Consider the following 26015-nt stretch of genomic DNA (forward strand, 5'->3'; position numbering starts at 1 on the left):
ATTGCCTTCATTCTGGAGCTGATGAAACTTTATTTCACTGATTCATCGCAAAAAATCCATCCAGTGAGATTTCTAAATGGATTTGGAAGGAAATGTATGGTATGTTGGTCAGACCTGGATGTGCTGAGTTCCCTTGTTTTGTCTTCCTGCAGAAGGACAGGAACAGTCAGCAATGTAACAGCTACTCCATACCTCAATCCATGTTAAAAAGCTTAATTATTATAAATACACGGTTTCATCAGCAATCCAAATGAGAGCAGAAACAGGACTCAAAATATTAGCAGTGTGCTTTTGAATGTGAAGGATAAGACAAAGAAAGATCTTTCAAGTGCAGTTAAGCATCTCTCTCCTCTGTTTTCCATGGGTAGTTCCTTTATCAGCCATTTGGAACACACACATTTAAAACTTACAAAGAGGAGTACTATTTATAAATGAAAGTACTGTCTTAAAGTTCTTCAACTGTAAAAGTAGAGCACAGAATCCTGTAGTATAGGATACAGGTGCATAAACGGACATGGTCCCAATGCCATAGTCTTGTAAGGGCGGTGTTCAGAACAGGAATGAACATAGTCACCACATTTAAAGAAAGTCAGCATTGAATGAGAAAATTTACAGAATCAGCTTTAAAATAAAATGAACCACAACCTTAATTTTCTGCATCTCTGGATTTATTTCTTTAGTCTGTTCTCTTGGCAAACATATTAACATCTTCAAAAATTACAACTACCCACTGACATAATTCAGTGGCATGAAGTGCATTTACATTTGGAACTTTTCTCTTTCACATCTTTTACACTTTTATTCTTCCTTCTTCTCCATGGTGTTTGTTTTCATACATTTATGTATACTTGGCCTCAGTATCCTCCATCTGATTTGGTGGTGCAGCTGTAATCCACTTCAGCACAGATATCCGGCTCTTCCTTTAGAAACTTCCTCTAGCTATGCTATAGCTCTTGTAAACGCCCCAACGGAAGCGGGTTTTTTCCTCCTTCTTACTGCTGCAAGAGGTCCCAGAAATACAAGTCACTTGTAAAACAGACATTTGGTTTGAAAAGAGCCTGAGGAGATGTAGTTTTTCATTAACTTGAACGCATTTGTTTCTTACCTTATAGAAACATCATGCGTATCACTCATGTATAAACAAAATGACTGGCAAAGCCATAGAGGCTGTCCTAAGATTTTAATTTATTAGAGTAAAACTGCCAGGTTATTTTCCATCCTTTCTGCTCCATATAATTGAGAGAGAACATCTGTCTGGTAACAGTGATGGTTCCAAATCAAGTATATGATTTTCTTCTTTACAGAGAAAGATGCTTGAATGGCACTCTAGATGTAATTACCTTTAACTTGCAGCAGTTCACTTTAAATATATAATTTTAAAAATGAAAATTTAGAAAAATATGAAATGTCTAATATTATTGTTTCATGGCATCATTTTCATTATTTATTATCTTATAGCACATATATTTCATAGGATATGAGGGGACACTGTTCTGCCTTAGCAATATAGTATTCCAGTTACTGAGTTTGGTTCCTGCAAGCTGTGATGATATGAAACAAATGATATTTACATTTTTAAGTATGTTAAGAAAATCCTCAAAGTCTAAAATAGCAGATATTATTGGCGTGCTTGGTGTCAGCATTGTGAGAGAGACAAGGCTCTCAAAAAGCCTAAAACAATAGATAACAGACTATGAGACAAAAAAGGAAAAAAAAAAAAAATTAGGTGTTTCCACAGGCAGAGAGACGAAGACTATAGATGCTCTGTAGGAGGAAGAGGTGCTGGGCGGTCTCCTGCCATCACTAGAATGGAAGGACCAGGAAGGTGAGATACACTTGGCAAGTTGGGAAGTTGCCAAAGCAACTTGAAGAAAGCCAGCAGCACCTTCCCAACCACCGTTGCCTCAGAGGAGTTCTGCAAAGACTGACTTCCAGCCTTTTTCTTTCATTTGCAGATGCAGGATGTGTAATGGAAAAGTCAGGAGACCAAAGCGCCTACCCCTGCAGTGGGCCCTCTGAACTCAAATATCGCAAAAGGCGCAGTGGCAGGCCCTTTCTATTGCCATGGAATAGATGCTACCCATGTCTGGCCAGGCTGTCTTTTTCATTTATAGTGTAACAGAGGCCTCAGTAGACGTTCTTTTTTTTTTTAAAAAAAATAATCTTGGCTCAGAAAGAAATTGCTTAATTTAACAAAGTGCGTTTACTAAAATGGTGCTGTGGAAACTTTAAAGACGTACATGACACTGGGTTGTGTGTTTCTTCATGCATTCTCCTGCTTTTAAACACAAACCCTGCCAAAGCAAGTAACTGCGTAGTATTTATCATAGTTTTGTTACTATGCAGGAACATTTTTGGTTACAATGCTTGCTAAGGTGAACTATTTGTTAGTTCCTCCTCTCTTCTGTCTGGAAAAAGCCAATCACATGGAAATCCAATTGTGGTCATGAAACATCATTGACTGGGAGCTGCCTGTCCCAGGATCAGACCTACATTAGGCAGCAGTGTGGAATTTCTCCCCTTGTCAAGAACCAGTTCTCACTGCCATGTGAAAGTCCAGCAGAAGGTTTTTGTCACATTGCACCACTTCTCTAAATGCTACAGCCTTCAAAATCACTCCCATTTCTTCTGTCAAAGGAAGGCAGTAGGAACAGAGAGTTTTGCTTGGAGGTTTTGGGTTTTTTTTGGTTGGATTTTTTTTGGTCTTTTTTTTTTTTTTTTTTTTGGTGTGTAAATCTATTCCTAATTACCCTATCTAGTAGCTTCTGTATGTGTTATCCCCTTGCATGGTCATAGTGTCCCTTCCATGGCGAGATCTGAGCAATGGGGCTTTGGGGGCTGATTGACAGCATGTTGTCCTGCTGCAGATGGTCCTCCTGGTTTAGCCCTCTGCTGAGCTGGAAAACAGAGGAACCAGCTTCTGAGTCTGGCCAGTCCATTGCTCACCAGCACCTCTTGATCCTGTTTGCTCCCATCCTTCTTGGGGGCGCTGGATGTCTGTAATTCTGAGGAGGCAGCAGAGGAAGAAGTGTAGGCTCTGACCATGCTACCAAGGGCCCAGCTATGTAGCCAAATATTTATTTGGTTTCCAGAGGCTTATCCCTATCCCTGCATGCTATATGGAGTCATAGAGATAAATCATGTAATCCTTCCTGAACAGTGAAGGATCTAGACATACAGATCTAGCAGCGAAATGATCGGCTCAAAAGCAGAGGTAAGCCCAGCCTTGCTAGTAGCAAAGTGCTACTTACAGTGCACTCGGACATGGGAACCAGTACCTAAGGGAACTGGTGGAAGCACTTCATTTATATCTTTTTGAGTTATGTAGGAATGTATTTTTTAAGACAGTTCTGTATCTGAAAGAATCCTCCGCAAGCAAAAATTGCATTAAGTTATCTTCAAAGGTTTTTGGTCTTTTAAGACCACAAGACAGTGACTTAGCGGCATTCTTTGGGTTAAAACGTGTCTCTGTGTGTGTGTATTATTTACACATTTATATATTCAGGGACAACACCCAGACGACGAATGTGATGGTTCTTCTATTATTATTCTCAAAATGCGTGTGTGGTTTTTACTGTGCCGCTTGGTAGTACTGCTAACGGTGCTGTGGTTACAAATCTTCCTTTGGGAATTTATAATGCAGTGTAAACCACATTTTCTCTCTTATCTAATTACTGCCTATGCACTTTTTTTTAATTTGAATACTTTCAAAAATATTTGGGGAAAAAATAATTTTGTCTGATTTAACTGACAGGATGGCGTGACTGAGTTTTTTCCCCAGTCATTTATTTCTTTGAAGTACAACTGACAAGTTACATTCTGAAGCAAGAGAAGCTCTTGTTCCAGAACAAAACTACTGTTTGGTTATTACAAATACTTTGTACAAATTACAACACTTACAAGTTTTAAAAGCAACAACAAGCCAGATTATTTTCCTTAGAGAATAGTTCTACTCAATATAGGATCTGAGGGTGTGGTCCTTATTCTTATAGAGTCGAAAGGGAACTTGATGGGATGGTACGAAGGTGCAAGTGAGGGCCCAGTGCTGTACTGGCAGGACTTCATCACAAAAAGCTGCTGGCTGGTGTTTACATTTCAAACATTCTCTGAATAAGTGTTGTCACAACAGACAAGCAATTACAGACAATAATGTCAGTAATTTGTGGATTAAGAACTCCTTAAGGATGTATTGGCACGGCAGACAGTAGCTGCTTTTAGCTTGCAACTGTTCACCCTTGGCTGCACCAGTGAAACTGTTACTTCCCAGAAGCTATTGTGTTCCCTCCGAGGCAGCAAAACAATGGCAGGGGTTAAACTTCTCCCGGTCCTCCCCCCTGCCCCCAGGCCTCCCTAACAGCTCTCACCCAGACAGCTTAACCTCAAAGAGTCATTTTTAATAGATACATCTATTTATGCATATGCATAAAACAGAAATCTTGGCCATTATGTCAAAGTAATGCTGTGCTAGGCTCTTGCCAACAAACCCATAAAAAATAGATTTTAAGATTCTGGTACTATAAATACACCTGTGAGGAACTTCAGCCGAAGGCCAAGCCTCAGCACTGAGTGGTGGAGGGTGTGGGACAGGTGCTGACCCTCTGACACCCCTCAGGAGACCCACGGCTCAGCTTATTAGCTTATGCAAAAACACATAGTGCGTGAATCATGCCCTGCTGAGAAAATGTTGATCGTTTTGAGGATCAACAAGAAAGATTCAAGTGTAGTTTGCTCTTTTTTTTTTTTACAAATACTGCCATTTAAAAATACAATCCTGAAACATGTATGTTAACAAACACTTTCAGGGACACATTAAACACAAATACAGTTTCTTTGTGCTACTGTTCTTGTTTTAATTTCTATACAATGCTTTCAGAAAATTAGAGTGTTTAGGAAAATGACTCGTGATGAAAAATTAATCTTAGGAAGGCTATATATATATGTAAAGTAGTGGATGGGTTGTAGGGGTTAGGAAAAAGAAGAAATGTTTTGTTCTCATTAAGTTTGTTTTTGTGGTTTTTTTGGTTTTTTTTGTTTTTGTTTTTTGTTTTTTTCTTAGGGGAAAAATGTCTCAGAAATTCCTTGCAAGGTTTTAACTATAAAGCTGGAAAATGAAAGGGTATTTATTGAGCACCGTTAAACTGGTCCTTCCATACACAGATTTACCTTTACACAAAAGGTATCTCATGTGCCTACTTGTCAACACCAGCTAAACCTCCAGAGGACTCTGGTCCTTATTGCTGTTTGTGCTTAGTGATTCATGAAGACACTGTAAAAGACCTTTTAAAAAAGCTTATTTCTCCCAGGCGCCACAGCTGTAGGTGAGCTTGCTGGGTGTGCAGGGTTCATTTGGCAGTAGCAGGGAGGTGACAGCCAGACCCCACGCAGGGAAGTGGTGGGGTCCTGCTCCCCAAGGCAGGCACGGTCTGGCCCATTAGGCCACTGTCAGGTCAGGTGCAGCCAAGGCAGGGTGCCTGGCATCAGGCTCTTGCTGCAGAGAGAGCTGGCATCTCAGTGAGCAAGCTGGAGATGGTGGCTGAGAGACAGCTCTCTGTCCCCAACAGTGAAAGCAGCCTTTTGTGTCATACTTCCTTCCCAGATGACCGGGACTTGTCTTTTGCTGGGTTTTCAGTTGATTCTGGATGCTTGAGCACACCCTGAAGCAGATGATAAAGGCTTCAGGTGCATCTAAGATTTTAACAGGCCTTCTTTGGTGCTGCTGGTGTCTGCCTGTACCCGAGCAGAGCAGAGGCTTATCTGCTTTCACACCCCTGATGAAGAAGAGACAGAAAGTCGTGTGTGCCTAGACAAGCTATTTGTCTTCTTGTGCCTTCCTTCTCCCCGGTACTTCAATTACCCGAGGAAAAAATGTCACAAATACTCTTCTGCCTGCTCTGCATGTGTTGTGGTTTGCAAACACCCTTTGCTCGTGGCCGGCCGGGCCCAGGCCAAGGAGCGCCGCCGAGCCCAGCCAGGCCCAGCCTTCACCCCAGCGCGGGGTGCGCAGGGTGCCGATCCTGGGGGGGCGCGGCCCTTCCGCCCCTTCCACGGCCGCGCTGCCCCAGCACCGGCCAGCCCGACCGCCGCATCCCTGCCCCGAGGCGGCTCCGCGGCGGGCCGGGCCGGGCCGGGCGGCCCCGGCAGGAGGCGAGCTGCCGCCGGCCCCGCTGCCATCACGTGGCCGCCGAGTTTTCTCCCCGCAGCGGTATGAGGAAGTCAGAGCCGCCGCCGCCGTCCGCAGCCCGGGCGGGCGCAGCCTCCGCCGCCGCTTTCCCGCGGCTTGATATGTGAGTACCCGCGGGCAGGGCACCGGCTGGGCCGACCCCAGCCCAGCCTCCTGCCCTCCCGCTGCGTGCCGGGCGGGACCCGGGCTGGCACCTGCGAGGCCAGGAGCGGCTGTCCGGGGGAAACTGGGGGCGGCGGGGAGTGGGTCTGGGGGCGGGCTGGGGTGCGACGGCCGGCGGGGGTGGGAGCCCCGGGCGGCGGCGCTCCCGCGGGGCTGCGCGGAGGGCGGCCCCGCGACCCCCGGGCGCCCGTCCCCGGCGGCGGCCCCCGGATAGACGGCACGGCTTCCCTTCCCCCTGCAGGCTGGCTCTCTCCGGTAGCCGCCTCCCGGTGTGAAGCCCCTGCCGGCGCCGCCGTCCCGATGGAGGAGCCCCCGGCGGCGGAGGAGCGGCAAGGGGCGACCCAGAAGAGGAAGGCCTGGGCCAAGAGCCGGGACTCCTGGCAGGCGTCGGAAGCGGAGGATTTCTCGGCAGCGGCGGCGGCGCGGGCCCGAGGTGAGGAGGAGGAGGAGGAAGAGGAGGAAGAGGAGGAAGAGGAGGAGGAGGAAGATCTCGCCGGCGGAGAGCTGCCGCTGACCGCAGAAGCAGGTCAGTGCCAGGTGGCGGCGGGGCCGGGGCGGCAGCCTGCGGGCCCCTGGGACCCCCGGGGGCCGGCGGCGGGGCCGGGGCGGCAGCCTGCGGGCCCCTGGGACCCCCGGGGGCCGGCAGCGGGGGCGGCCTAGGGGGGCCGTCCCTGACGGACGGGCCGTTACTGACTATCGGCTTTTCTCTCCTGCTCTGCCCTTAAGGCCACAGCGTTCCCAACGAGAAGATCGCGATATGGCTGAAGGACTGCAGGTGGGTGCTCCCACCGTGTCTGCCCCCGCCCGGGGGGGGTCGCTGCAGGTGCGGGGCCGGAGCCCGCGGTCCCCCGCGCGGGGTGGCGGACGGGCAGCTCCCGCGTCGCGGGGGGAGGAGATCGCGGCGGGCCTCTCTCCCGTGGGTTAGCGTGGGCATCGCCGCCCTCTGGAGCGGTGTTTGTCATCGGCGCTGCCGCGAGCCTTCCAGGAGCGTGAGCACCCTTCGGTATCGCAGGGGCTGTACCTTCGGTTGGGGTTGCAAGGGGAGCAGTAGCGTGTGTCCGTACGGCTAGAGAAGGGCTGGTGTTTGGCACCTTGGCTCTCCTTGGCGTCTCGTTAACGAGGCTGAAGACTTTCAGCTGCTGAGGAAGGAACTCAGTTGAGGGTAAGGAAGGCAGCATTGTTTTGGAAGCTGCTCTGTTTTTCACCGAGAGGCTCCAGTTTAAAGCCTCCCTGTTGCTTTGCCTGGTTTTTGCTGCAGATTTAAAGAAACGGTGCTTCCTCAGCGATGGCCTCTGCTTAGGGGTCTTCAGGAGCCATGGCAAAATTTAGACTAACTTTGTTTGTCCAAGTCTCTCTCAGTGTCCCACCATCCTTAACTTGAGATGCGGTATGTAAATTCCATGTTTCTGTTAACTGTTACAAAATACTTCCTTGGTATTTGGAATAGGCCGACGACATTACTTTTTCTTCATCCTCAGTCACATAAAAAGCATAAATGCTACATCTAGTAGCAGCTGCTTTTGTCCCGTCTTTCTTTCCATTCAGTCCTAGCAGCCCTTGGAGCCAGAGTTGATGGGGAGAAGCTAACAATTAGCTTTCCAGTAGCTAACAATGACATTTCAAGACCTCTCCTACTTGATATTTCTGGTTTTCTTCTCCTTTTGAGAGCAGCTATGTTACGATAAAAACTTAGCTCTGAGATTAGCTGTGCCTTTGTGGTCCTTTGATCTGGTAAGCGTCTGACTGAGCTTACTCCCCGTAACTGAAGTGTGGATTGCTTTATGGCTACAGCATCCTCAGTATAGTTTTCTTCAGATCATTACAGGCTGTGTTTTGGAGGGGGTGTTGGCAGCTAGAGGCTTGAAATCATATTGTATCCCTAAAATCTGATGTTCAGACCTGACAGACCGTTCTTACAGAATGGGAGAAGAATTTTTCTGACTTTACGTGGTCTGGTGTCCTGTTGGTCTAGCAAAGTATATCCATAAAAATAAATATTACAAATTCAGTGCTTTATTAGAAGGGAAATTTATTGAGCAGGGTGGGCAAAAACCAGAGGAGTAGAGGGGGAAGAGGCCCCTGAGGGAGAAGTCCATATTAATGTTGCAGTGCCACTTCTCTCTGTATCTGCAGGATTTCTGTCTAGAACCTTCCCTGCCCCTGTGATCCTTACCATTTCTGTACAGAATTTAAGGAATAGCACAAAACTGTGAACTGACAACATGAACATCTGATAGATGGGCTCAAATCTTGGGTAATAACACAAAGCTTGGAGTTTTATTCTTGAGCTCTGGTAACTATCTGTTGTTAAAACCAGCACCAAATGCTTCCCTGGAGTGTGTTTGCATGTTCGTCAGTTGATTACCAAAATATGAGAGTCTTACTTTACACTCTATTTCCATATTTTACACATAAGGAAATAAAACATGAGTTTACCCTTTTGCTAATATGGAGATGCAAATTTAGTTAATGCGTGTTTGTGAAACCCATTGTGGCCCTTCCACAGAAGTCTCCTAAAGTATAGCTATTTACTGTTGTAAATCTTCTCAGAAGAGTCTTGTGTTCTCCTCAGAAAGATAAAATATGATTTTTTTTTTTTAAGATCTCTTAAACCAAGCTATTCAGACTGGAGTTCACCTCTGACTCTGTAACGTGCAGAGTGCAGGCACATACAGTGGTATCTGGGAAGTGCGATCCTAGCTGCCTGAAGTGGTGCACAGTCCTCTGTTTTAAAACTTTATAATGGTTTCAGTTTTTTATATCTAATATGCATGTGAGTGGTACCTACTATGTGCAGTAAAATGATTATTGAGCTTGCACCCTTATAAAATGACTATCTGTATAGAAACCCTGAACTGATTGTCTCTTGGTAACAATGTATGTAGGAAAAGATGGCAGCGTTGATGACAGCATATAGCCCTACAGATACTATAGTATGTTGTTCAAAGAAGAATACTTAAAAACAACAGTTGTTGTGAAATTTACAGTTGTTGTCCTCTCTGAAAATTTTTACTTGTTTACTAACACTGTTTTTGCTATCGAGCTTTGACTGCTACAAAGTGTGGGTAACATACGCAGACTGAGCTTCTATTTCTTGTCCGTCGCGCAACTTCATTCTTACAAGTTAGCTCTGTTGCAAAAATATAAGCATGACTACAAGTGAACATTCAGTTACTAAAATAAAGTATTTTCTCTGTTACATATTTTCTAAAAGCAGTCCTTCCCATTTTATCTGAGTTTCTATAAGCTTTTGTGAAATGTACATCAGAAGAAAATTGGCACTTTTAAAATCTCATTTTCTGGTTTGAGTTGGCAGCAGGACAAAAAAACTTAATATCAACCCACTGCATAAATAGATCTGCTTATAAGATTTATTCCTTTGTTTGTTTCCAAAAGCACTGACAGTGTTATAATATGGATAAAAAGAATTACTAGCTGTCCCTAGATATTCATGTTAGTGGTTTGGGGCTTTTATTACTTGGCATCTCTGTTTCACATCTGCTTTGGAGGAGAGAAGAAGGTTCCTAATATGCCATGCTATTTAACTTGGTAGACACGTGTGTTGCTTTTTAAAAGAAAAAAACAACAGCAAGGCCCCCCCCCCCCCCCCCCCCAAGCAGCAAGTATGTATCACACTGTGATAAGAATTATGGAGGCTTAAGAAATGTCAGATGTTACCCAAAGTTTCTGGTTTGTTAATGTTTCAGGAATCACATTCCTTTGAGAAAGACATCTTTTGCTCTCTCCCTGGTGTTTTGAAAAGGTATTTTGAAGTGATAAGAAAGCTTACAAAGCTTTTTCGTTTTAACTCTTGTAAAGCTAAGATGGAAAACACAAGTGCTTGTATTATACTGATAGAAAAGGAATTTTTGTCAACTCTGTGGTGACGTGTGTTATTTTGACTGAGTATATTTAAACTCTGCCAGTAATACAGGGGATGCAGGAGGTATTTAGGAGCCATCTCCTGTAGATGTGCAGGAAGAGAGTTCTTGAAATACCTCAGAAAGAAGAGATTTTTTGCTTCAAGTTTAAAATAAACATGGCTCCTGCCCAATTAGGGCTTTAAAATCTGAGGTTTAAACACTTCTACAGCACAGTGCAAAACCCTTGTCCCATTCCTGAAGACCACTCTACCACAACTGGTAGCTGAGCAAATTAACTTCTGAGATGAGAGGAAGCCTTGAGGCTACATGTGGTCCTCTTACCTTCTCAGTAGCTACATGCCATGGCAATGTGAGCATTTTGAGAGTTCATTCAGTTCTTTTGTAGACCAATATTGAGAGAAGTTATTGCCATATATGTTAAAATACTGTATAAATGAGTGAATGCAAATGGAAAACTGTAGCATCCCTTGATCCAGGCACATACCTGCTTACTTGCTCTTTGCTCAGGCTGCCCTCCAGTCACTGTTGGCCTCCCCGTGCTGCTCCAACCTGGCCAGCATGTGAAGGCTGGCACGACTGCTGGGGACTTGCTGTGATGCGCCTCTGGCAGGGAGGCCTCATCCCGAGGACTCAGCAAGTGGAAGGGTCCCCCAGCCTTAACCCTCTCCAGTGCACAGGGCCACTCTGAGACAGAGCTGGCCAAGCCGGCTCATAGGCCTCACCGGTGAAAAACAGCCTGGCACAGAAACGCAGAGCTGTCCGTGAGTGTTTTTGTGTGGATGCTTGTCCCTTGTTTAAACTCATGTTGTGTCTGGTTCTTAAATGCAAGTTTTTTGAAGGCAGGGTGTATAAGGCAGCTGTGCCTGTCCACAGCAGTGCAAGCAGGGCAGCAGATGGGTGGTTGGCAGGGCTGCTTTTCGGGTAGCTGCTAACATACTGTAGAGGCAATGGACTTAATTTCTGAAAGAAAACGCCAGCTTCAGTGGTTACTTTACCATTTTCTGCCAGCCGGTGCATGCAGGACTGACCTTGGCTGTCAAAGTCACTGCCAGCAAGTTTCTGCATTGAAAACGTAGAGATGTGGAAGTAGCTACCAGGTAAGGAGAGGGAGAAGGATGGGAGTGCACCCGTTAAAGCCAGAGAGTAAACAACCAGCATAGTTATTACCTCAGAACATAAGGCTCGTTGTAGCATGACAGGTTTAGACAATATACTCTAAGTTTTTTCAAATCCTGAGAGGACAGATATGCAGAAACCCAGGAGATCTGAACCTTGGCAGAGTTTGTCCTGTCACCCGAAACACGCTTGTGGACCTGGATGCTCTGGCTGTTTGCCTTGGTGTCTCACCATATTGGGGCTTTGCTGTGCTTTGCAAAAGGCGTGTCAAACTGAGGTTGCTATCAGCAGGCCACACGTGGAAAGAGTGAACTCATTTCAGAGGGAAAGAAAAATAAGGTTGTGAAGTGTAAGGTCTGTTAGAAAGCAGATGCAAACTTTCCTTGCTTAATTTGGCCGTGGCACCAAAACAAATACTGTATCAGAGCACTGCTTACTTTCAGGTCTTTGGGCAGGTTTATGTGTTTGTCTAATTAAAAACCCAAATGAAACATACATAATATAGGCACATAAATCATCTACTTTCCCCTTCTTTATGAGTATTGTATTTCTGAATTTGTTTTGGGCTTTGAGGGTTAATGCTGCGCTACTTAATAGTGACAGGCCTTTGGTTAAACATGTCTCAGAGGCAAGATGTGGAAACATCCAGCTAGTGTCAAGTGTGGCATGAACCCAGAGAGGGATTGGACCTGTCATTTGTGCAGTTTCTGCTGCACCTTTTGGGCATTGTGAGGTTTAGCAAATCCCCTTCCCTTCAGGGAGCAGCAATAGGAATGATCATCCAAGTAAGAGCCAACATGAAGAGTCTATAAAGTATCAGAACTGGCAAAGTGATAGCTAACATAGCTGTCAAGATTCTATTTTGTTCCTGATCACCAAACACAGCTTTTTACCCCTCTCCAAGAAGTTTTAAATGTGTAGAAAAATGACAACAATTTTTGTCATACAAATGAAATCGAATTAGTCCATTCAGAAACCCATGCTCATTTTTTCTGGGTGTTTTGCTGAGAAGCCCCTCATTTTCCTTGACAGAGGGCTGCTGACCCTGAAGCTGTGCCACTGTCTGCTGTTTGAGCGTTGCAGTTATTATTAACCTGTTTTGTTGTTTTTCCCTACAAAGTGTATTTGTTCAGAGGGCTGGGGATTGTTTAGGAAGTTATTGCCAGTCCTCAGATGTTTGTGCGTTCTGGGGGCGGAGGGAGGGACAACTGCTGCTATCACAAGCTTATTACACACTGTAAGGAAGGACATGAAGCAGCAAGTTTTTAAAGTAGTATTAATCTCTTCTGTGGTTTCAGAACGCCTCTGGGAGCCTCCCTGGATGAGCAAAGCAATCCTCTGTTGAAGGGTAAGAAAGCTCTTTACCTACTGAAATCTCTTTTGCTGGGAACTGTGCTTTTGTGGATGTTCAGCTGGGACCTCGACTCTTTAGCAGTGGCACAAACCACAGCCTAGTCAGCGTTGCTGAGTTATTCTCGCTGTATTGTGCCCGAGAAACTGGAGAAGGGGGGGGAAAGATCCTGAATAAGCCCTTAAAAAACCCCTAAATCGCATGGAATAGGGAGGTTATAATTTCCTCTCCGAGCTGGCGAGCATTAAGCAGTCTCTGCCTCTAGTAAGTCTGGTTGCCACACCTAAAAATTTTACTATCTGAGCAGGTATGAATACTAGAGTTCAAAGTACAGTGAGAATGTACAGGTAGTGACAGAGTGCAGAGGAATTACTTGCTGTGCCTGGAGTCTTCAATTATTAATCCAGTACAGGGAGAGAGAGGGGAATGCCTAAACTGGACTCAGACTCTGGATCCCCCTGGTAAGGTGTCTGGAGGATAGATAGGCAGAAGGCACAGATGTGTTGGGTGGTACCTCCAGGTTCCCACTTGCAATTAATTTGCTTGCAGGCTGGCCCGGGGATGTTGATGAGCGCAAAACTAAAGCAATGTTGTAGTTGTTCTCTTTCAAAATAATTTTTCTATGTTCTCAAATGTAACTTCTCACTTAGTGCGTTTTTAGTGCATGAGTGATGCAGGTGTTGTAAATACAGTCTGTTTATGTCCTGTTGTATGAACTGAAGTGTCTTCCTAATACATTTAGTTATGCTGTTGGAAAGAAAGTATTTTAGTTGTTGAACTGCTAACTGTACATTTTCAGGCATGCTGGTGAGAAATGGAGGAAGTTTTGAAGATGATTTATCCCTGGGAGCCGAAGGTGGGTGTGGCAGGATTATGACTCTTTTTTTTCTAGCAAAAAAAAAATTATGTTCAGTCCTCTGATGTTTATTTTGAAAGACAGCATTTCCCTTCTGGTCAAAGGCAGCTGATAAAGCTGGCTAAAAACCCAGCATGAAGCACATAGAAAAATGCAGGAAGATTTGTTTTTTGAGTTTATTAGACTATTGCTGGTGTTATACATTCTGGTCTAACCTGAAGGCAGCCCTGAATTTGCTTCTGCCCTCTCATTTTAATGCCCACAGTGGCAGCACAGCCTGGAGAACTCACTGAGGCTGTGAGAAAGTGGTTTCTCCTACTTACTCTTCTTGTCCATGGGTTACGCTTGGCAGCCGTGTGTGCCCCGCTTCCACTGAATCCCTTGGGAGTGGCATGTGCAGGCTTTTGAAAGGAGGAATGAAATTCTGTCAGCTAAGAGGCAAGCCCATTAAGGGCTAAGTGCTTTTAAAAATGAAAAGCACCAAAGTAAGTATTTTGGATCAGCCACGGCACACGCTTTGCTGTTGCTAGCTGCTTGCCTTTTCTTTCTCTTCCCTTTTTTAAGGGGAAGGAGATGTGACTATTCGTGGTGGACTTTGTAGAAGACTTTTAGCCTCTCTATTGATCAGGGGTTAGAGGTGTCGATAAACAAACAAACAAACAAAACCACTGTGGATCATGTTTAACAGCAGCATCTTGAAATAAAATAGCAAAAAAATAGTCTCACAAACCAGGTGCTGGGGTTATCTGCAGGATAGGGGTTATAAGACAATATCTGTTTTCAGTGTCAAAAAAAAAAAAAAAGACAAAACCACTCACCCCTTTTAGCTTTTAATGAACATCATTTTTTTGAACTACAGCTTTTGCAAAGTGTCAGAACTGTATAGTGGAAAGCCCTGTTTTTCCACAGCAGTCTTGCTAGTGGTGTCAAAGTAGTGGGACAGGGCCTGGAGGAAGGAAATATCTTTAATTTTTAAAGATTCAAGACTTCTAAGGAAAACAGTTGATCTGATAATGATGGAGAAGCAGTAAATGAGTCCCTTATTGCAATGGATTAAATAAAAATAAATTTTGTTTCTGACAGTCTTTTCTGCTTGTTAGGTTGACTGCAGTACAAAGATTTAATAGGAAAAGTTTCTTTGTACTGGTAATCCAAGCTCTAAGCATATGACCAAGAATACAAGAGTCAGTACATTTTAAAATATCATGTCACTTTTTTCTTTTCAATTTTTTCCCCTTATCATTCCTAAGGATTTTTGGGTTTTATGAGCCTTTAGTATGATTTAGGCAGAAGGTTGTTTCCCTGCTTTTTAGAAGACGAAGGTCCCAATACTAGAATCACGGGTTGATTTTCCTGGATAAGGACGCGGGTGTTTCTGCAGGGCTTTACTTCCCGTCTGAGAACAAGGGGACAACAGAGCTGCTTGGAGCAGTGCTGCATGCCCTGCCAGACAGACAGCCCCTTTGAGGCTGGTGTGAATGGCCTGCCCTTGTGCATCCGTGACTGGCTGAATCCAGATACAAGCCAGAGCCCTGTGTGAATGGTACGGAGGGCATTGGGCAGGGTCCTGTAACCCCAGCACCCTACTGAGCTGTTAAAACCTGTGGTTTAGCTCTTCAGGCATCAGCTAATCCATATAGATAGGCTTACCTTGATATTATAGGCAAGAATATAAAAAAAAAAAAAAAAAAAGGGGGGGAAAAAAGATGTGGTGTCTGCATTTTATATACATTTAAGTTTATTTGTGATGCCTCTGAAGAGAAAGGTTTTGAGGTTTCCATGTTTCGCTCTCCATTGCTGACTGCACCCCGCTGGCACAGCGTGTCGAGATGCAGAGTTTTCCTGGCAGTGCATTTGACATCGCTTTGCTCTTTTCTTAGCTGATTCTGAGGGCTGCTATAACAAATACACGCTCCTTGCCTGTCTCCTGGGGCAAGTTAGTTAGTGTTGAGTCGCCTCTTTGGGGAACCTGTAATTTAAGGCTGGGGCTCAACTCTCTGGCTTGACAAGGTGTTGATTTTCTGAAAGACTAATGTTGCCTGGGATGTTCCCATGTGGAGCAGGGCCAGTCCAGCTGCAGAAAGTGCCGAATTCCCTGTCAGAGGCTGGTGACCAGGTGCTTGGTACCTGGTGGCTGGCCTCCCTACCTCCAGTGCCCTCTCAACTCTGGGTGTGGCCATTGGTCCCATCAGCGCTGCAGGCTTCACCTACCTGGTGTGCATGTGGATGGCAGCCAGGGCCCTGCCCCACTTTGATAAAAAGACTAACGAATATAGTCTCAGTACCTGGCCATGGGGCCAGCTGCCTGCCTTATGTCCTTTGCTTTCCCTACTGGAGCAATCCTTGCGTGCCCACTTCTCCTCCCTTTCCTGTCTGGGAACAGCCTTGCAGCTGGTAATCACGTCTTCAATTGCAAAGCAATAAATGGCTTATATAACAATTACTAGCTTGCTGCACATTAAATTTCAAGTTAATATGATTAATGACAGTATGTAAACATGTGTCCATGTGAGGTTTTGTTTTAAACAGAGCCTGAATAAACTAGATCATCTTTATATGAGCCGTATACTAGAAACCCTTGACAATCACATTTATACGGGAAGAGAAAAATCTGGCTTATGCAGGAGTATCAGTAAACATCTCGCTACTGATTCTTCATACTGGTTGTGGGAAGTGTAATTCTGAAGAGGTCTGTGTGTAACTTCTTGTTTCTCTACAGCTAATCATCTACGGAGTGATACCCAAATGGAAACATGGTAAACATCTTTTTTGTTTGTTTGTTTACTTCAGAGAAATATTTATACTGGAGGGCAGGAGGGAGAGGGGGCAGTGAAAGTCGTGGAGGCTACCTCAGAGCTAAAGCTCTTCTGCTCATGTCTGTTTATGTGAGAGGGAAGGAGAAGATCCAGGTGACACAGAAACAGTCATTAGGAGATGCAGGGGAAAAAAAAAAAAATTATTCTTCCAGCAGACCTGATGTAGATTTTGGGGTAGCAGGAGGAAAACAGGGAAATGACAAATATGAGTAACTTAGTATGATTTACCTTCTTTGCCTCCCTGATCCTTTACCATTTCAGAAATTTCAAGGGAAAATCAGTTTTACCTTTCAGAGCAGATGTTCTTTGGGAGTGGTGAAGAAAAAGACTTGTGAGAGAGGAGAGGGTCCTGCTTTACAGGGAAAGCTTCTAAATAAAATGTGCTGAAACTAAAACCCCGTTGAGCCTTCAGCCTCTGTGGGCAGCATCCTCGCTACTCCTCCTGAGCTGGGCTCTGTAAATGCACTTTTAGGCGAATCTCTGTTGTCTTTGATTTCTGGGTGGCTGTTCTGTGGGGGTATGTGTGTTAGGATTTGTATCATAAAATTCACCTCCAGAGAGACTGGCAGTGACAGTATGTTTGAGCCAAGGTACCACCTAATGCTGAGCGGTTTCTCCAGATGCAGGGAGGAGATAGTTTGGGATCGGGAAAGAAACTGGCAAGCAGTCTGGGCTGGAGCTCATCATGCTCTGTTTCCTCCAGCCTGGAGTGTCTTTAGCTTCCCCGGCCACCTCTGGGGCAGCTCACAGCCTTGCGCTGCTGGTGGGTGGCAACTGGGGGTGAGAAGGAGCTGGGTACCCATGCCATGGAGAGGTGGACCTGCCATGGAGAGGTGGTCCTGCTGGAGGAGGCAGCGGCATGGGGAAGGCAGAGAAAGGGAGGGCAGGGCAGCTCACCCAAGACCGGGCTTCCTTGCTGGAGGAGGGTGGGGCAACAAGGGGAGATCAGGGATTTGTTTTCTCAGCTTGCATTTGCCTTCAAATCCTTACCGTCTATGTACATTTTTACTGAGGCGTCCCAGGGTTCGCTTTTGTTATCGTATTTCAATAAATGACATGGCTAATATAAACCAGATAACACTGAAGGGGAAAAGAGAAATTCAGCAGTGCTGGAGGCTTAGCTCTCCTCTGAGACGGAGAATCAGGTCCCCGAACAAAAGGGGTTTATTGCAGGGGTCTTCTCCATTTGTGTTGGCAGCAATGGTGTGCTGGCGAAGGAGAGGAGGCTGCAGTTCCACCAGAAGGGGAGAAGTATGAACTCCACCGGGTCTGGAAAAAGCAGTGCAACTGTTTCAAGGTAAAAGAGTACTATGCTTTGAAGGTCATGGCACAGTTTAGTGGAATTTGGCTCCATTTTGCTGGCAAAACTTATTTCTGTTCCTCAGTTAAATGGACTGGGCTTGATTCATGTGCATTGTTGCATTTAGTAGCCGAGAAGGGAATTTTCAGTTGCTTGAAAAACTGCTATTTGTTTTCAGTTGTGGTTTGCAGTAAATACTAACAAATGGGCCTAAACATTAGAAACATCTGACACTTTAATGACATTTTAAAATCAGAGCTCTGCAGCATAAGGGCTGACTTTATAAAGTACAGGATTGGATCTGAGATGTGTCTGGGCTGATGGCTCTGCCTATGGGAAGCAAAACTTCAGATGCAGAGATCTCCACAATTATTTCCTAAAGTAGGCTGAACTGTAGGGGTCAAAAGTTCGATAGACCAAGCTGACTACTGGGCTGATTTAGCAGCTGGACAGAAGGGACTTGGTCTTAAAAGGAGATAATTAGATAGTAAACATATTTTCATTTTTCTAGTGTTTCTGAATTACTGGAGCTTTATGAGGAAGATCCCGAAGAAGTGCTCTATAACCTTGGCTTTGGAAGAGATGAACCAGATATTGCTTCAAAAATTCCAGCAAGATTTTTTAATTCATCATCATTTGCCAGAGGGATAGATATCAAAGTGTTTTTGAATGCCCAAATACAGCGCATGGAAGTGGAAAATCCAAATTTTGCTTTAACAAGTAAGTGTGTTTTTGAAGCAAAGTTTATTTTTCAGTTTTTGAACTATGTAAATAACCCCAAAAGAAGGTGTATATCTAATATTCTGGCAACCCCCCTTTACAGCCTAAAGGCCAAATTCCACTCTGAATCCATAATAAAACTCTTGATTGGTCTTAAATATGGCAAGAGGTGACCGTCAGCGTTGTACATCTTGAGGTGAGGGGAAGGGATTTATAGTGCAGGAGGGAAATGAGAGGCATCCTGTAACATATACTGCCTTCTGGTTTGTATCATTCCTCTCTCTTGCTCCTAGGCTTGGCTTCTGTTGTAGCTTTAGAGCACTGAAACAAATAGCAGTATCCCCCTGTTTCTTGTGTTCTTCAGTATCCGGGTGGGATTTTTGAAAGCTGTCAGCAGTGACCTACTTCTGTCGTAGTTGAAGTCTGGGCCAGTATTTCTATTGACTTGGACAGGGGCTTTGTTAGGTCAGTAATGAGTGTTGCTGAAATGAGGGCATAGCTGAAATGTCTTGTAGTTGTAGATGGAGAGAGCCATGCAAGTAACCCTTTTCTTCCTATCACTTTGTCAATTACCTTGCACTTACATACCGGTGTCCCTTTTTTACTTTACGAAAGCTAAGCTTTCCATTCTGCTGTTGTGCATTTAGTAAGGACTTGCAAAGGTTTTTCCATTTTTTCATGCTGTGTGGTATCACTTTCATGTTACAGGACTAGGCAGTGTTCAGTCAACCTTTGGGGCCCTTGATATAAGTAGGAGGAGATTTGGCCAGGGGTGGGGGGGTGGGGTGCGTGTGTGTGGGCAGAGGTTATGATGAAAATTCCCTCTTAGATATGAAGAAAATCAAACCATTGAGTAGAGATGAATCAACAGGTCTGAGATGTGATGACAGCAAATGTCCTCATAAACTCTGCCTTACTTTTCATTCTTGTGCAGGTCGTTTTCGTCAGATCGAAGTGCTTACTACTGTGGCCAATGCTTTTTCTTCTTTGTATTCTCAAGTCTCTGGGACTCCGTTGCAGAAAATTGGTAGTATGAATTCAGTGTCTTCCAGCAAAGAGGCATCCAGCCCTCCCCCTTTAAATCGCAGCAATACGGCCAGTCGGTTAATGAAGACCTTGTCAAAGCTCAATCTGTGCAGCACACAGCAAGCCGATGGTAGCAGCTGCTCAACTCCTTCACCTGTTGAAAAAGGGAAAAGTCCAGCCGAACCAGGGAGCGAGGAAAATGATGTTAAAAATGAATCTAAATTACCAAAATACTCTAAAAAGAAAGACTCTCCCTCTTTTTTGGCTACTGTAAAGGAAGAGATAGCCAGTAGTCCGACAAATGTTGCAGATACACATAAACCTGCAAACCTTCCTGCTGGGACTGATGATAAGCGAGAGGGTACTGTGCCTCCAGCAGATGTGCAAAGCAGCAGGTTGGCAAGTGCCCAGGATAGACTGTGTGAAGAATCTGGTCTTTTGGGCTCGCCAAGCCTCAGCAGCAGTTCCGGTACATCCAACAGCAGTGCTCCGTCGCAAAGGCTGCCCGTGGCATCGCCAGGTAGAGACCCCTGCGCCCCCCTCACAAACCCATCCATAATGAATCTAATGCTGCAACAGAAGGACTCCTTTGAGATGGAAGAGGTAGGTGGAGCTATATGACTTTGTTTTTGCATACAGTTTACATAACTTGCTGGCTGCCAGCAGAGGAATGTTCCCTCCTGTGTAGCTGACAGTGTTTTCTCCAGGAATACTTTAAATTCTCCGAGTGATAGGACAGTTATTGCTCTTGGTAGGCTGCTCTGATTGATCCTCTCAATGAAATAACTTGGTGCTACTGCTGTTGATGTTGTTCCTGAGAGTCAGCAGAAAAGTTGTCACTCTCTTTTTTTCATCGAGCTCAGGTACTTGCAATCACTGGCGTAACTTCGAGGAACTTTTCCTGTGGAAATAGATCTAAGTTAGGATTTGTATATATAAAAGCCTTTGGTTTTAAATTTTTACTTTGCTTAAATTGCTAACTGGAGGTCATTATTTTTGTTGCCTAAAAGTAAATTCAGTTTATTAATTGATATTGATGAATGACACATTTGTGGATGGAACGAGAGTGTTGTTGCATGAAAGGGAAAGGGGCTGTCTTGTAGGGTGAGGTGCTCGTCTTGTGCAACTTTTGGTTTTGATAACAATCTACTCTATGTTGATTTGTTTGTTCTCTGGAAATTAGCACACTGAAAGTTGCTGTTTGACATGCCTTTGGCGATGGCCTAGTTACAAATTCTGTGCTAGCTGCCTTTTAATATCTTTGTGAACGCATTTATCCACTTTTTGATTGATAATTGACCCAAAGGGATTTTAATTCCCAGGTTCCTGTAAGTGCTTTGTTTATTAGGCTAGTAAACGCTCAGTCTACAAACTCAAGAATGCAATTTTTTGCATAGACTCACAGCTTGAATTGTAAAATCTGTCTTAACTTAAATTAGTAGCTGGTCTTGTGAACACATTTCAAAGTGGCTATTGTTAACAGTTCAGCAGTGAATTAGATACGTGAAATGAAGGACTGTGATTTCGTTGGTGAAATGACTGAAGAAGGCAAGTGAATAGAAAACTCAGAGTTTTACATTGAATGATGAAATGATGATTTAGTAGGTACTGTGTCTAGTGTTCTATTGTCATTACAAGCTCTTCTAGGTCAACTAATGTTGTAGCTGAAGGCACTCATTAAGTAGAAAAAGGTAATCCAGCCTCTTGTAGTTTGTGCTACTTGTTTGTGCCCGTGTGTCCTCATCCACATGTGTGGCCATCTACTGAACCAGGACAAAAGACTAGTGCAGTTGAGAAGGGAAAAAGAAACCCAGTGTATTTTGATTTATTTATTTTTCCAGGCTTAGTTTTCAGCCGGATAATTTTCTTGATCCAGTTTGTTCTGTAGCTGCATGGATGTTTGTGTTGGCGCAGTGGGAGGGGTCTGGGTGGCAATCTGTTTTGCCATGTAACCCAGAGGAAAACCTGTTTTTCAATACCCTTGGGAAAAGTCAAAACAACTTTTTTTATATATGTATGTGTGTGCCTATATATATTTATATATAAAGGAATGGAATTTTCCTTCAGAGCAAGTTGGACTATAAAATGGAGAAGACTTGCTGAATTCTGCACAAGGCAAATGTGATGCCTTTGCAAAGTTTTGGTTGACACATTTGCTATGATGCCAGGGCATAAACACAGCTGTTTTGGCAAGACAGCATGCAGTGTTGGATGGGATTGTGGTGAATTTCTGTTTATGCGGTATAATATGTGCATATCAACTGCCTACAGATCCCTGGGAGGGAGGGATTTGGTTTTGTTGAAGAAACGTTAGAACAATATCTGGCAGCATGATTTTGTTTTCGTGTGTCTCTAAGCAGGGTATAATGAACAATAAACTGTATTAGAAGCAGCGACAGTAACTCCTCCCCATTTTCCCAGCTTGGCTTGCAGTGGATTCATACGCATGAGAAAGATGACAGATATATCAAGGAAGCCCTTTCCATGCTTATGAATGCCTTGGAGGTTTGAGTGCCCTTCGGAAGTCTGTGGCTGTGAAGATAGCTAGTGCGGGAGTGAGTCAGGGCAGGATTTCCCCCGAACACCCACTCCCGAGGTGGCCAATTACAGTCCTGAAGGTCGTTTACCAGCATCAATATTGGCTGAAGGGACGGGGAAGGAGAGGGGAGTGCTTCCGCGCGCTCCTGGAACTGCACCGTGCTGCGGGCACAGCCATGATGCTGTCTTCCAGCCAAGGAAGAGGGAGTGGAGGGTATTTAGATGAGAAGAGGCTTAGCTGTTGGGCGGCTGCAAATTCAGCCATCAGAAACTGGTAGGTTTGAGAGAATCAAGACACCTTTTTTGGAAGGCCAGTCCAATCGAAGGGCCTGTAAGATTACTTGTTCCTTTTTTTTAAAAAAAAAAAAATTAATCTTTTTTTTTCCTAAATTTAATGCTGAGCCCCTACTATGCTCCCCTGCATTTGGACAAAATAAGTATTTACCCTTCTGGTACAGCCTTCATCTCAAAAAGGAACAGAAGCTTCTGGATTTAGTGTGCAAGAGTAATGCTGTTCACTTATTAATGGTGAAAAGTTCAGGCCAAATGCTTCTCAAAACCCTTGTAACTGAGCAAATGCACACTTGTGGCTGCTATACACGTGATATCAATTCAAATATAGCTGCTTCTTTAGCCAAATACTAATTTGGGCTTAAAACTCTCGGTATCCCGATTTTGCATTTTTAAGTTGATGAAAAATGGCGATGAAAATTTCATTGCTTGGTAATTTTGAAATTAGGCAGGCAGCCCATTAGAGGGAAAAGTTGGAGGTAGTTGGATTGAGGGTTTTGTACACGTAGACTTACATGTGAACCATTGGGATTTTTTCTGGAGCACACAAAAGAGATAACGTATTCTAGATTTTGAACTAAACAAAGGCCTCCCTGTTGAGATTTTAGGCATATTCTTTTCATTGTTTGAAGGGTTATCCAAGAACTGCTTTCTTAATCAGGCTGTTTCACAAAGTGATTGAGTAATAGGATTAATTGTCATGTAGTTTTAAGTTTCCCAGTTGGTATCTGCTCAGCTCTGAATACATTATCTTCCTTTTTTCTGCTGGAAAACACAAAAGTATTTCCACGAGCAGTGGCATGGTGAAGTCTGGAGTAGGTTCTGGCAGGGTCTGGGTCCTTCTGGAGGATTAATGGCTTGTGGAAAATAGTAGGTCAACAGGTAACAATCCTGATGTGCTGACCTCTTGATATATTTTTCTAAATGTATTTTGCTTATTCTCTGTGTTCAAATGAGGGGCCAAGAATGCTGAATGGAAAAGACAGTACTGTAAAGGTGGTCAAAGGTGTTTTCACACCAGAGAGGAGCCCTGTGCCTTGAGTGGGAGGTGCTGTCCTAAGGATTGCTGTTCTCCTACAGGAGCATTGCCGAGTACCTGATGAAATAATCTGTTGGTTCAAGGAGATATGATTTGCTCCCTCAGTCATCATAGGCTCTTGGACTGGAGAAAAAAAAAACCCAAACAACACCACCCCCCCCCCCCAGCATGTGTAGTCTATATAGCTGGGGCATTCTTAAGCACAGGAACATATTCCAGTTGACCTGGCAAGTATTCATCTCCTCTTCCTGACAGATCCAGAGTACAGAGGGGGATCTACCGCACGTTCCGGCTTCTCACCAGCTGGCAGTGACCAAGTCAAGGAAAGGTGAGTAGACTTCAACTCCCGGGAGACAGCAGTCTGCTGAGTGTTCTTCCCTCTCTGAAGTGCTAGTTCAGATGTTTAAAACTTCTCAAGTTTCTTTTCTCTTTAGAAATGAAAAAAGGTCTGTGTTTCTTTTTCAGCTAAATCACAGAACATTACTGCGAAGTGGCAACCAAATTATAGGCAAGACAACAGCCGTATAACCTCACTGGTGGTTTTCACTTTTGTACAATTGATGATAGCTCAGAGGGACTGAATGTTAATTCAGATTGTGTGGGATTTTTTTTCCCTGTCAGATGCTGTAATTTAAGATACCTGTTTAAACTAAAATTACATTGGTTTAAACCTAAATTGCATGATACATCCAGCTTTTTCCTATGCACTACTGCTCTGTCTGCAAGCTGGCTGCACAGAAGACTGCTGTCTTTGCACCCACCTGAAAAAGGTAGTCCTTCACATGGGGAAGCTCTTGTGCACTGGCTCTTGTGACTCAGTTTGTGCTTTCATCTCAAATTCTTATTTATGTATTTTATGGTTTGGGAGAGGGACAAAGCTGGTCTTTAAGTTCGTTTTGTGATTGTTTCTTTGCCCAGTGTTGGCAAGTGAAGTCCGTTCTCTAGCTGTTAACATGTGATTAAAGAAGAAATAGAGCTTGTACCATTTACTGAGATGCTTAGCTGTGATGCACTTTGTTGGTGAAACATGACTAGCATCTCTAGATACTAAGAGAAGCAGAAAAACCTGTCTTAAGAAACAGAGATCATCTTATTTACCTTTTTACAAATGAGCTGACAGTCTTGTGAACTGTCAGCTGAATTGCATTAACGTGAGTGAGAATGCTCTGGACTAAGCACTGAAGGTTAATGCCTCGTTATTAGGGATAGCTTGTGCTACTAGTTCAGCAGTGTTTTGCACAACACAGCGTTGCCCTCGTTAGGCTTCCTCTGTTACAAACATGGGCCACCAAGAAGGACCGCCGGAAACTGCATCTCTAACTGTTTGTAGCATTTCTCCCTTGGCTGTATCTTAAAGTTCATGCTTACATGCTTTACGTGATTACATGTAGAGATGCAGTCTTCACAGGTCAGGTCTCTTGTTTGCCTGGCCTCAGCAGTTTCAGAAAGAGCTTTTCAGAGAAAGGCAACTTAAGGAACCAGGAGCTGCAGTCAGGGAGGAGACAAATACAATTTTTTTAATCTTCTGAAATGCTAATTTTGTGTTTTCTGTTCCTATTAGCTCTCTTAGCCACCTCTTTCTCCATGCCAGGAAAAAAAAAGTCCTGTGGTGGTCCTGTGCATACCTGCTGAAAGGTACCAGCAGTTCTAGCAATGGGTCTTCAGCATGGCAGAAGCGGGGCATGCTGGCTCATGTTTCCCAGCTAGCTAATTCCCATTTCTGAATACTCTTGGCATAGATTAGCGATGACACTTTGTTATCGTGCAGGTATTGTCTAGAGTTTTCTATGACTTATCAGCATCTTAACAAGAATGCTGATGGTAAGCTTGCATGTTTGCTAAAATTAGTCTGAGACTAGCATTTTATTTCACTTGGAAGATGCAGAAAGCTTAGGACTTTGTTCTGTATACGTTTCAGTAAAACTGCCAAGAGGGAGAGCATTTGGTGCAGAGCTTAACCAAAATATTAAAAAACAGTAGTCAATTTTTTTTGCAAGTTGTCCAACATGAGACAACATAAAGGCCTGTTTTCTCAGTGGGTGCTCACCAAGTTTGAGGGCATCCACAGTTAATAGTCGCTTATTAAAAATTATGACCGCTGTGTCTGAATGTGAAATGCCACTCTCTCTAGCAGTCTCTTGAGATGGTATCGGCATGAAATTCAAGCACTGGTCTTCTGTTGCAATGTGATTTCAGTTGATGATCTCATACAGACCCACCTCTTTCAGTGGTGTTGACTCTGCTGTACATAAGCACCCATAAACAAAAACTTTATTCTAGATGAATGCTTCCCCTGAAGGAATACATTTCTACTTCTTTTTTTCATGTGGGAGTACTTCTATGTCAATTAGCAGGGTTAGTGCTGTTCGGTACAGACTGGTACAAACCTTGCAGTGTCCTTTTACATCTACACAGAAGCCTGTGGATGTTTCTCTGACATTTACAACAGTTTATAAGGCATTTTAAGAGGGCCTATAATAAGATGTGAAGTATTTGAATTTAAAAAAAAAAAAATACTCTCTTTCCTACTGAAATAGTCCAGAGACTTAAGATATGCTTGAATGACATTGAGTCTCCTGCTGCTTAGACTCCCCATTAAAGCATTTTTCTCATTTCAGATTAGCTTTGTTTATAAGTGGTGAGCATAGATTTTCAAAGTGGCTTGCAAATGTTTGCTTTGCTGTAGTACTGTCTTTGTTAAACACTTTATAGGGGATACAAAGAATTCTGTATCA

The 26015-nt window shown here is 44.0% G+C and overlaps 1 protein-coding gene across 2 annotated transcripts in view; it reads left to right on the forward strand.

The window, feature by feature from the left end:
• The first annotated feature begins 6643 nt into the window (after nucleotides 1-6643).
• ITPRID2 (ITPR interacting domain containing 2) overlaps nucleotides 6644-26015 on the forward strand; it is a 41711-nt gene continuing 22339 nt past the window's right edge. The window contains exons 1-9 of one of the 2 annotated variants that reach the window (XM_086466288.1): nucleotides 6644-6869; nucleotides 7070-7118; nucleotides 12642-12691; nucleotides 13494-13550; nucleotides 16270-16306; nucleotides 17565-17663; nucleotides 18178-18386; nucleotides 19321-20015; nucleotides 23536-23608. In XM_086466288.1, coding sequence (XP_086322414.1) covers nucleotides 6644-6869; nucleotides 7070-7118; nucleotides 12642-12691; nucleotides 13494-13550; nucleotides 16270-16306; nucleotides 17565-17663; nucleotides 18178-18386; nucleotides 19321-20015; nucleotides 23536-23608 — 1495 coding nt within the window. Of the gene's footprint in view, nucleotides 6870-7069; nucleotides 7119-12641; nucleotides 12692-13493; nucleotides 13551-16269; nucleotides 16307-17564; nucleotides 17664-18177; nucleotides 18387-19320; nucleotides 20016-23535; nucleotides 23609-26015 lie in introns of those variants that run through there. The other variant, XM_086466289.1, reaches the window with a different exon arrangement.

This window comes from Leptosomus discolor, chromosome 5 (genome assembly GCF_034619465.1).
Source record: "Leptosomus discolor isolate bLepDis1 chromosome 5, bLepDis1.hap2, whole genome shotgun sequence".
Lineage (NCBI taxonomy): Eukaryota > Metazoa > Chordata > Aves > Leptosomiformes > Leptosomidae > Leptosomus > Leptosomus discolor.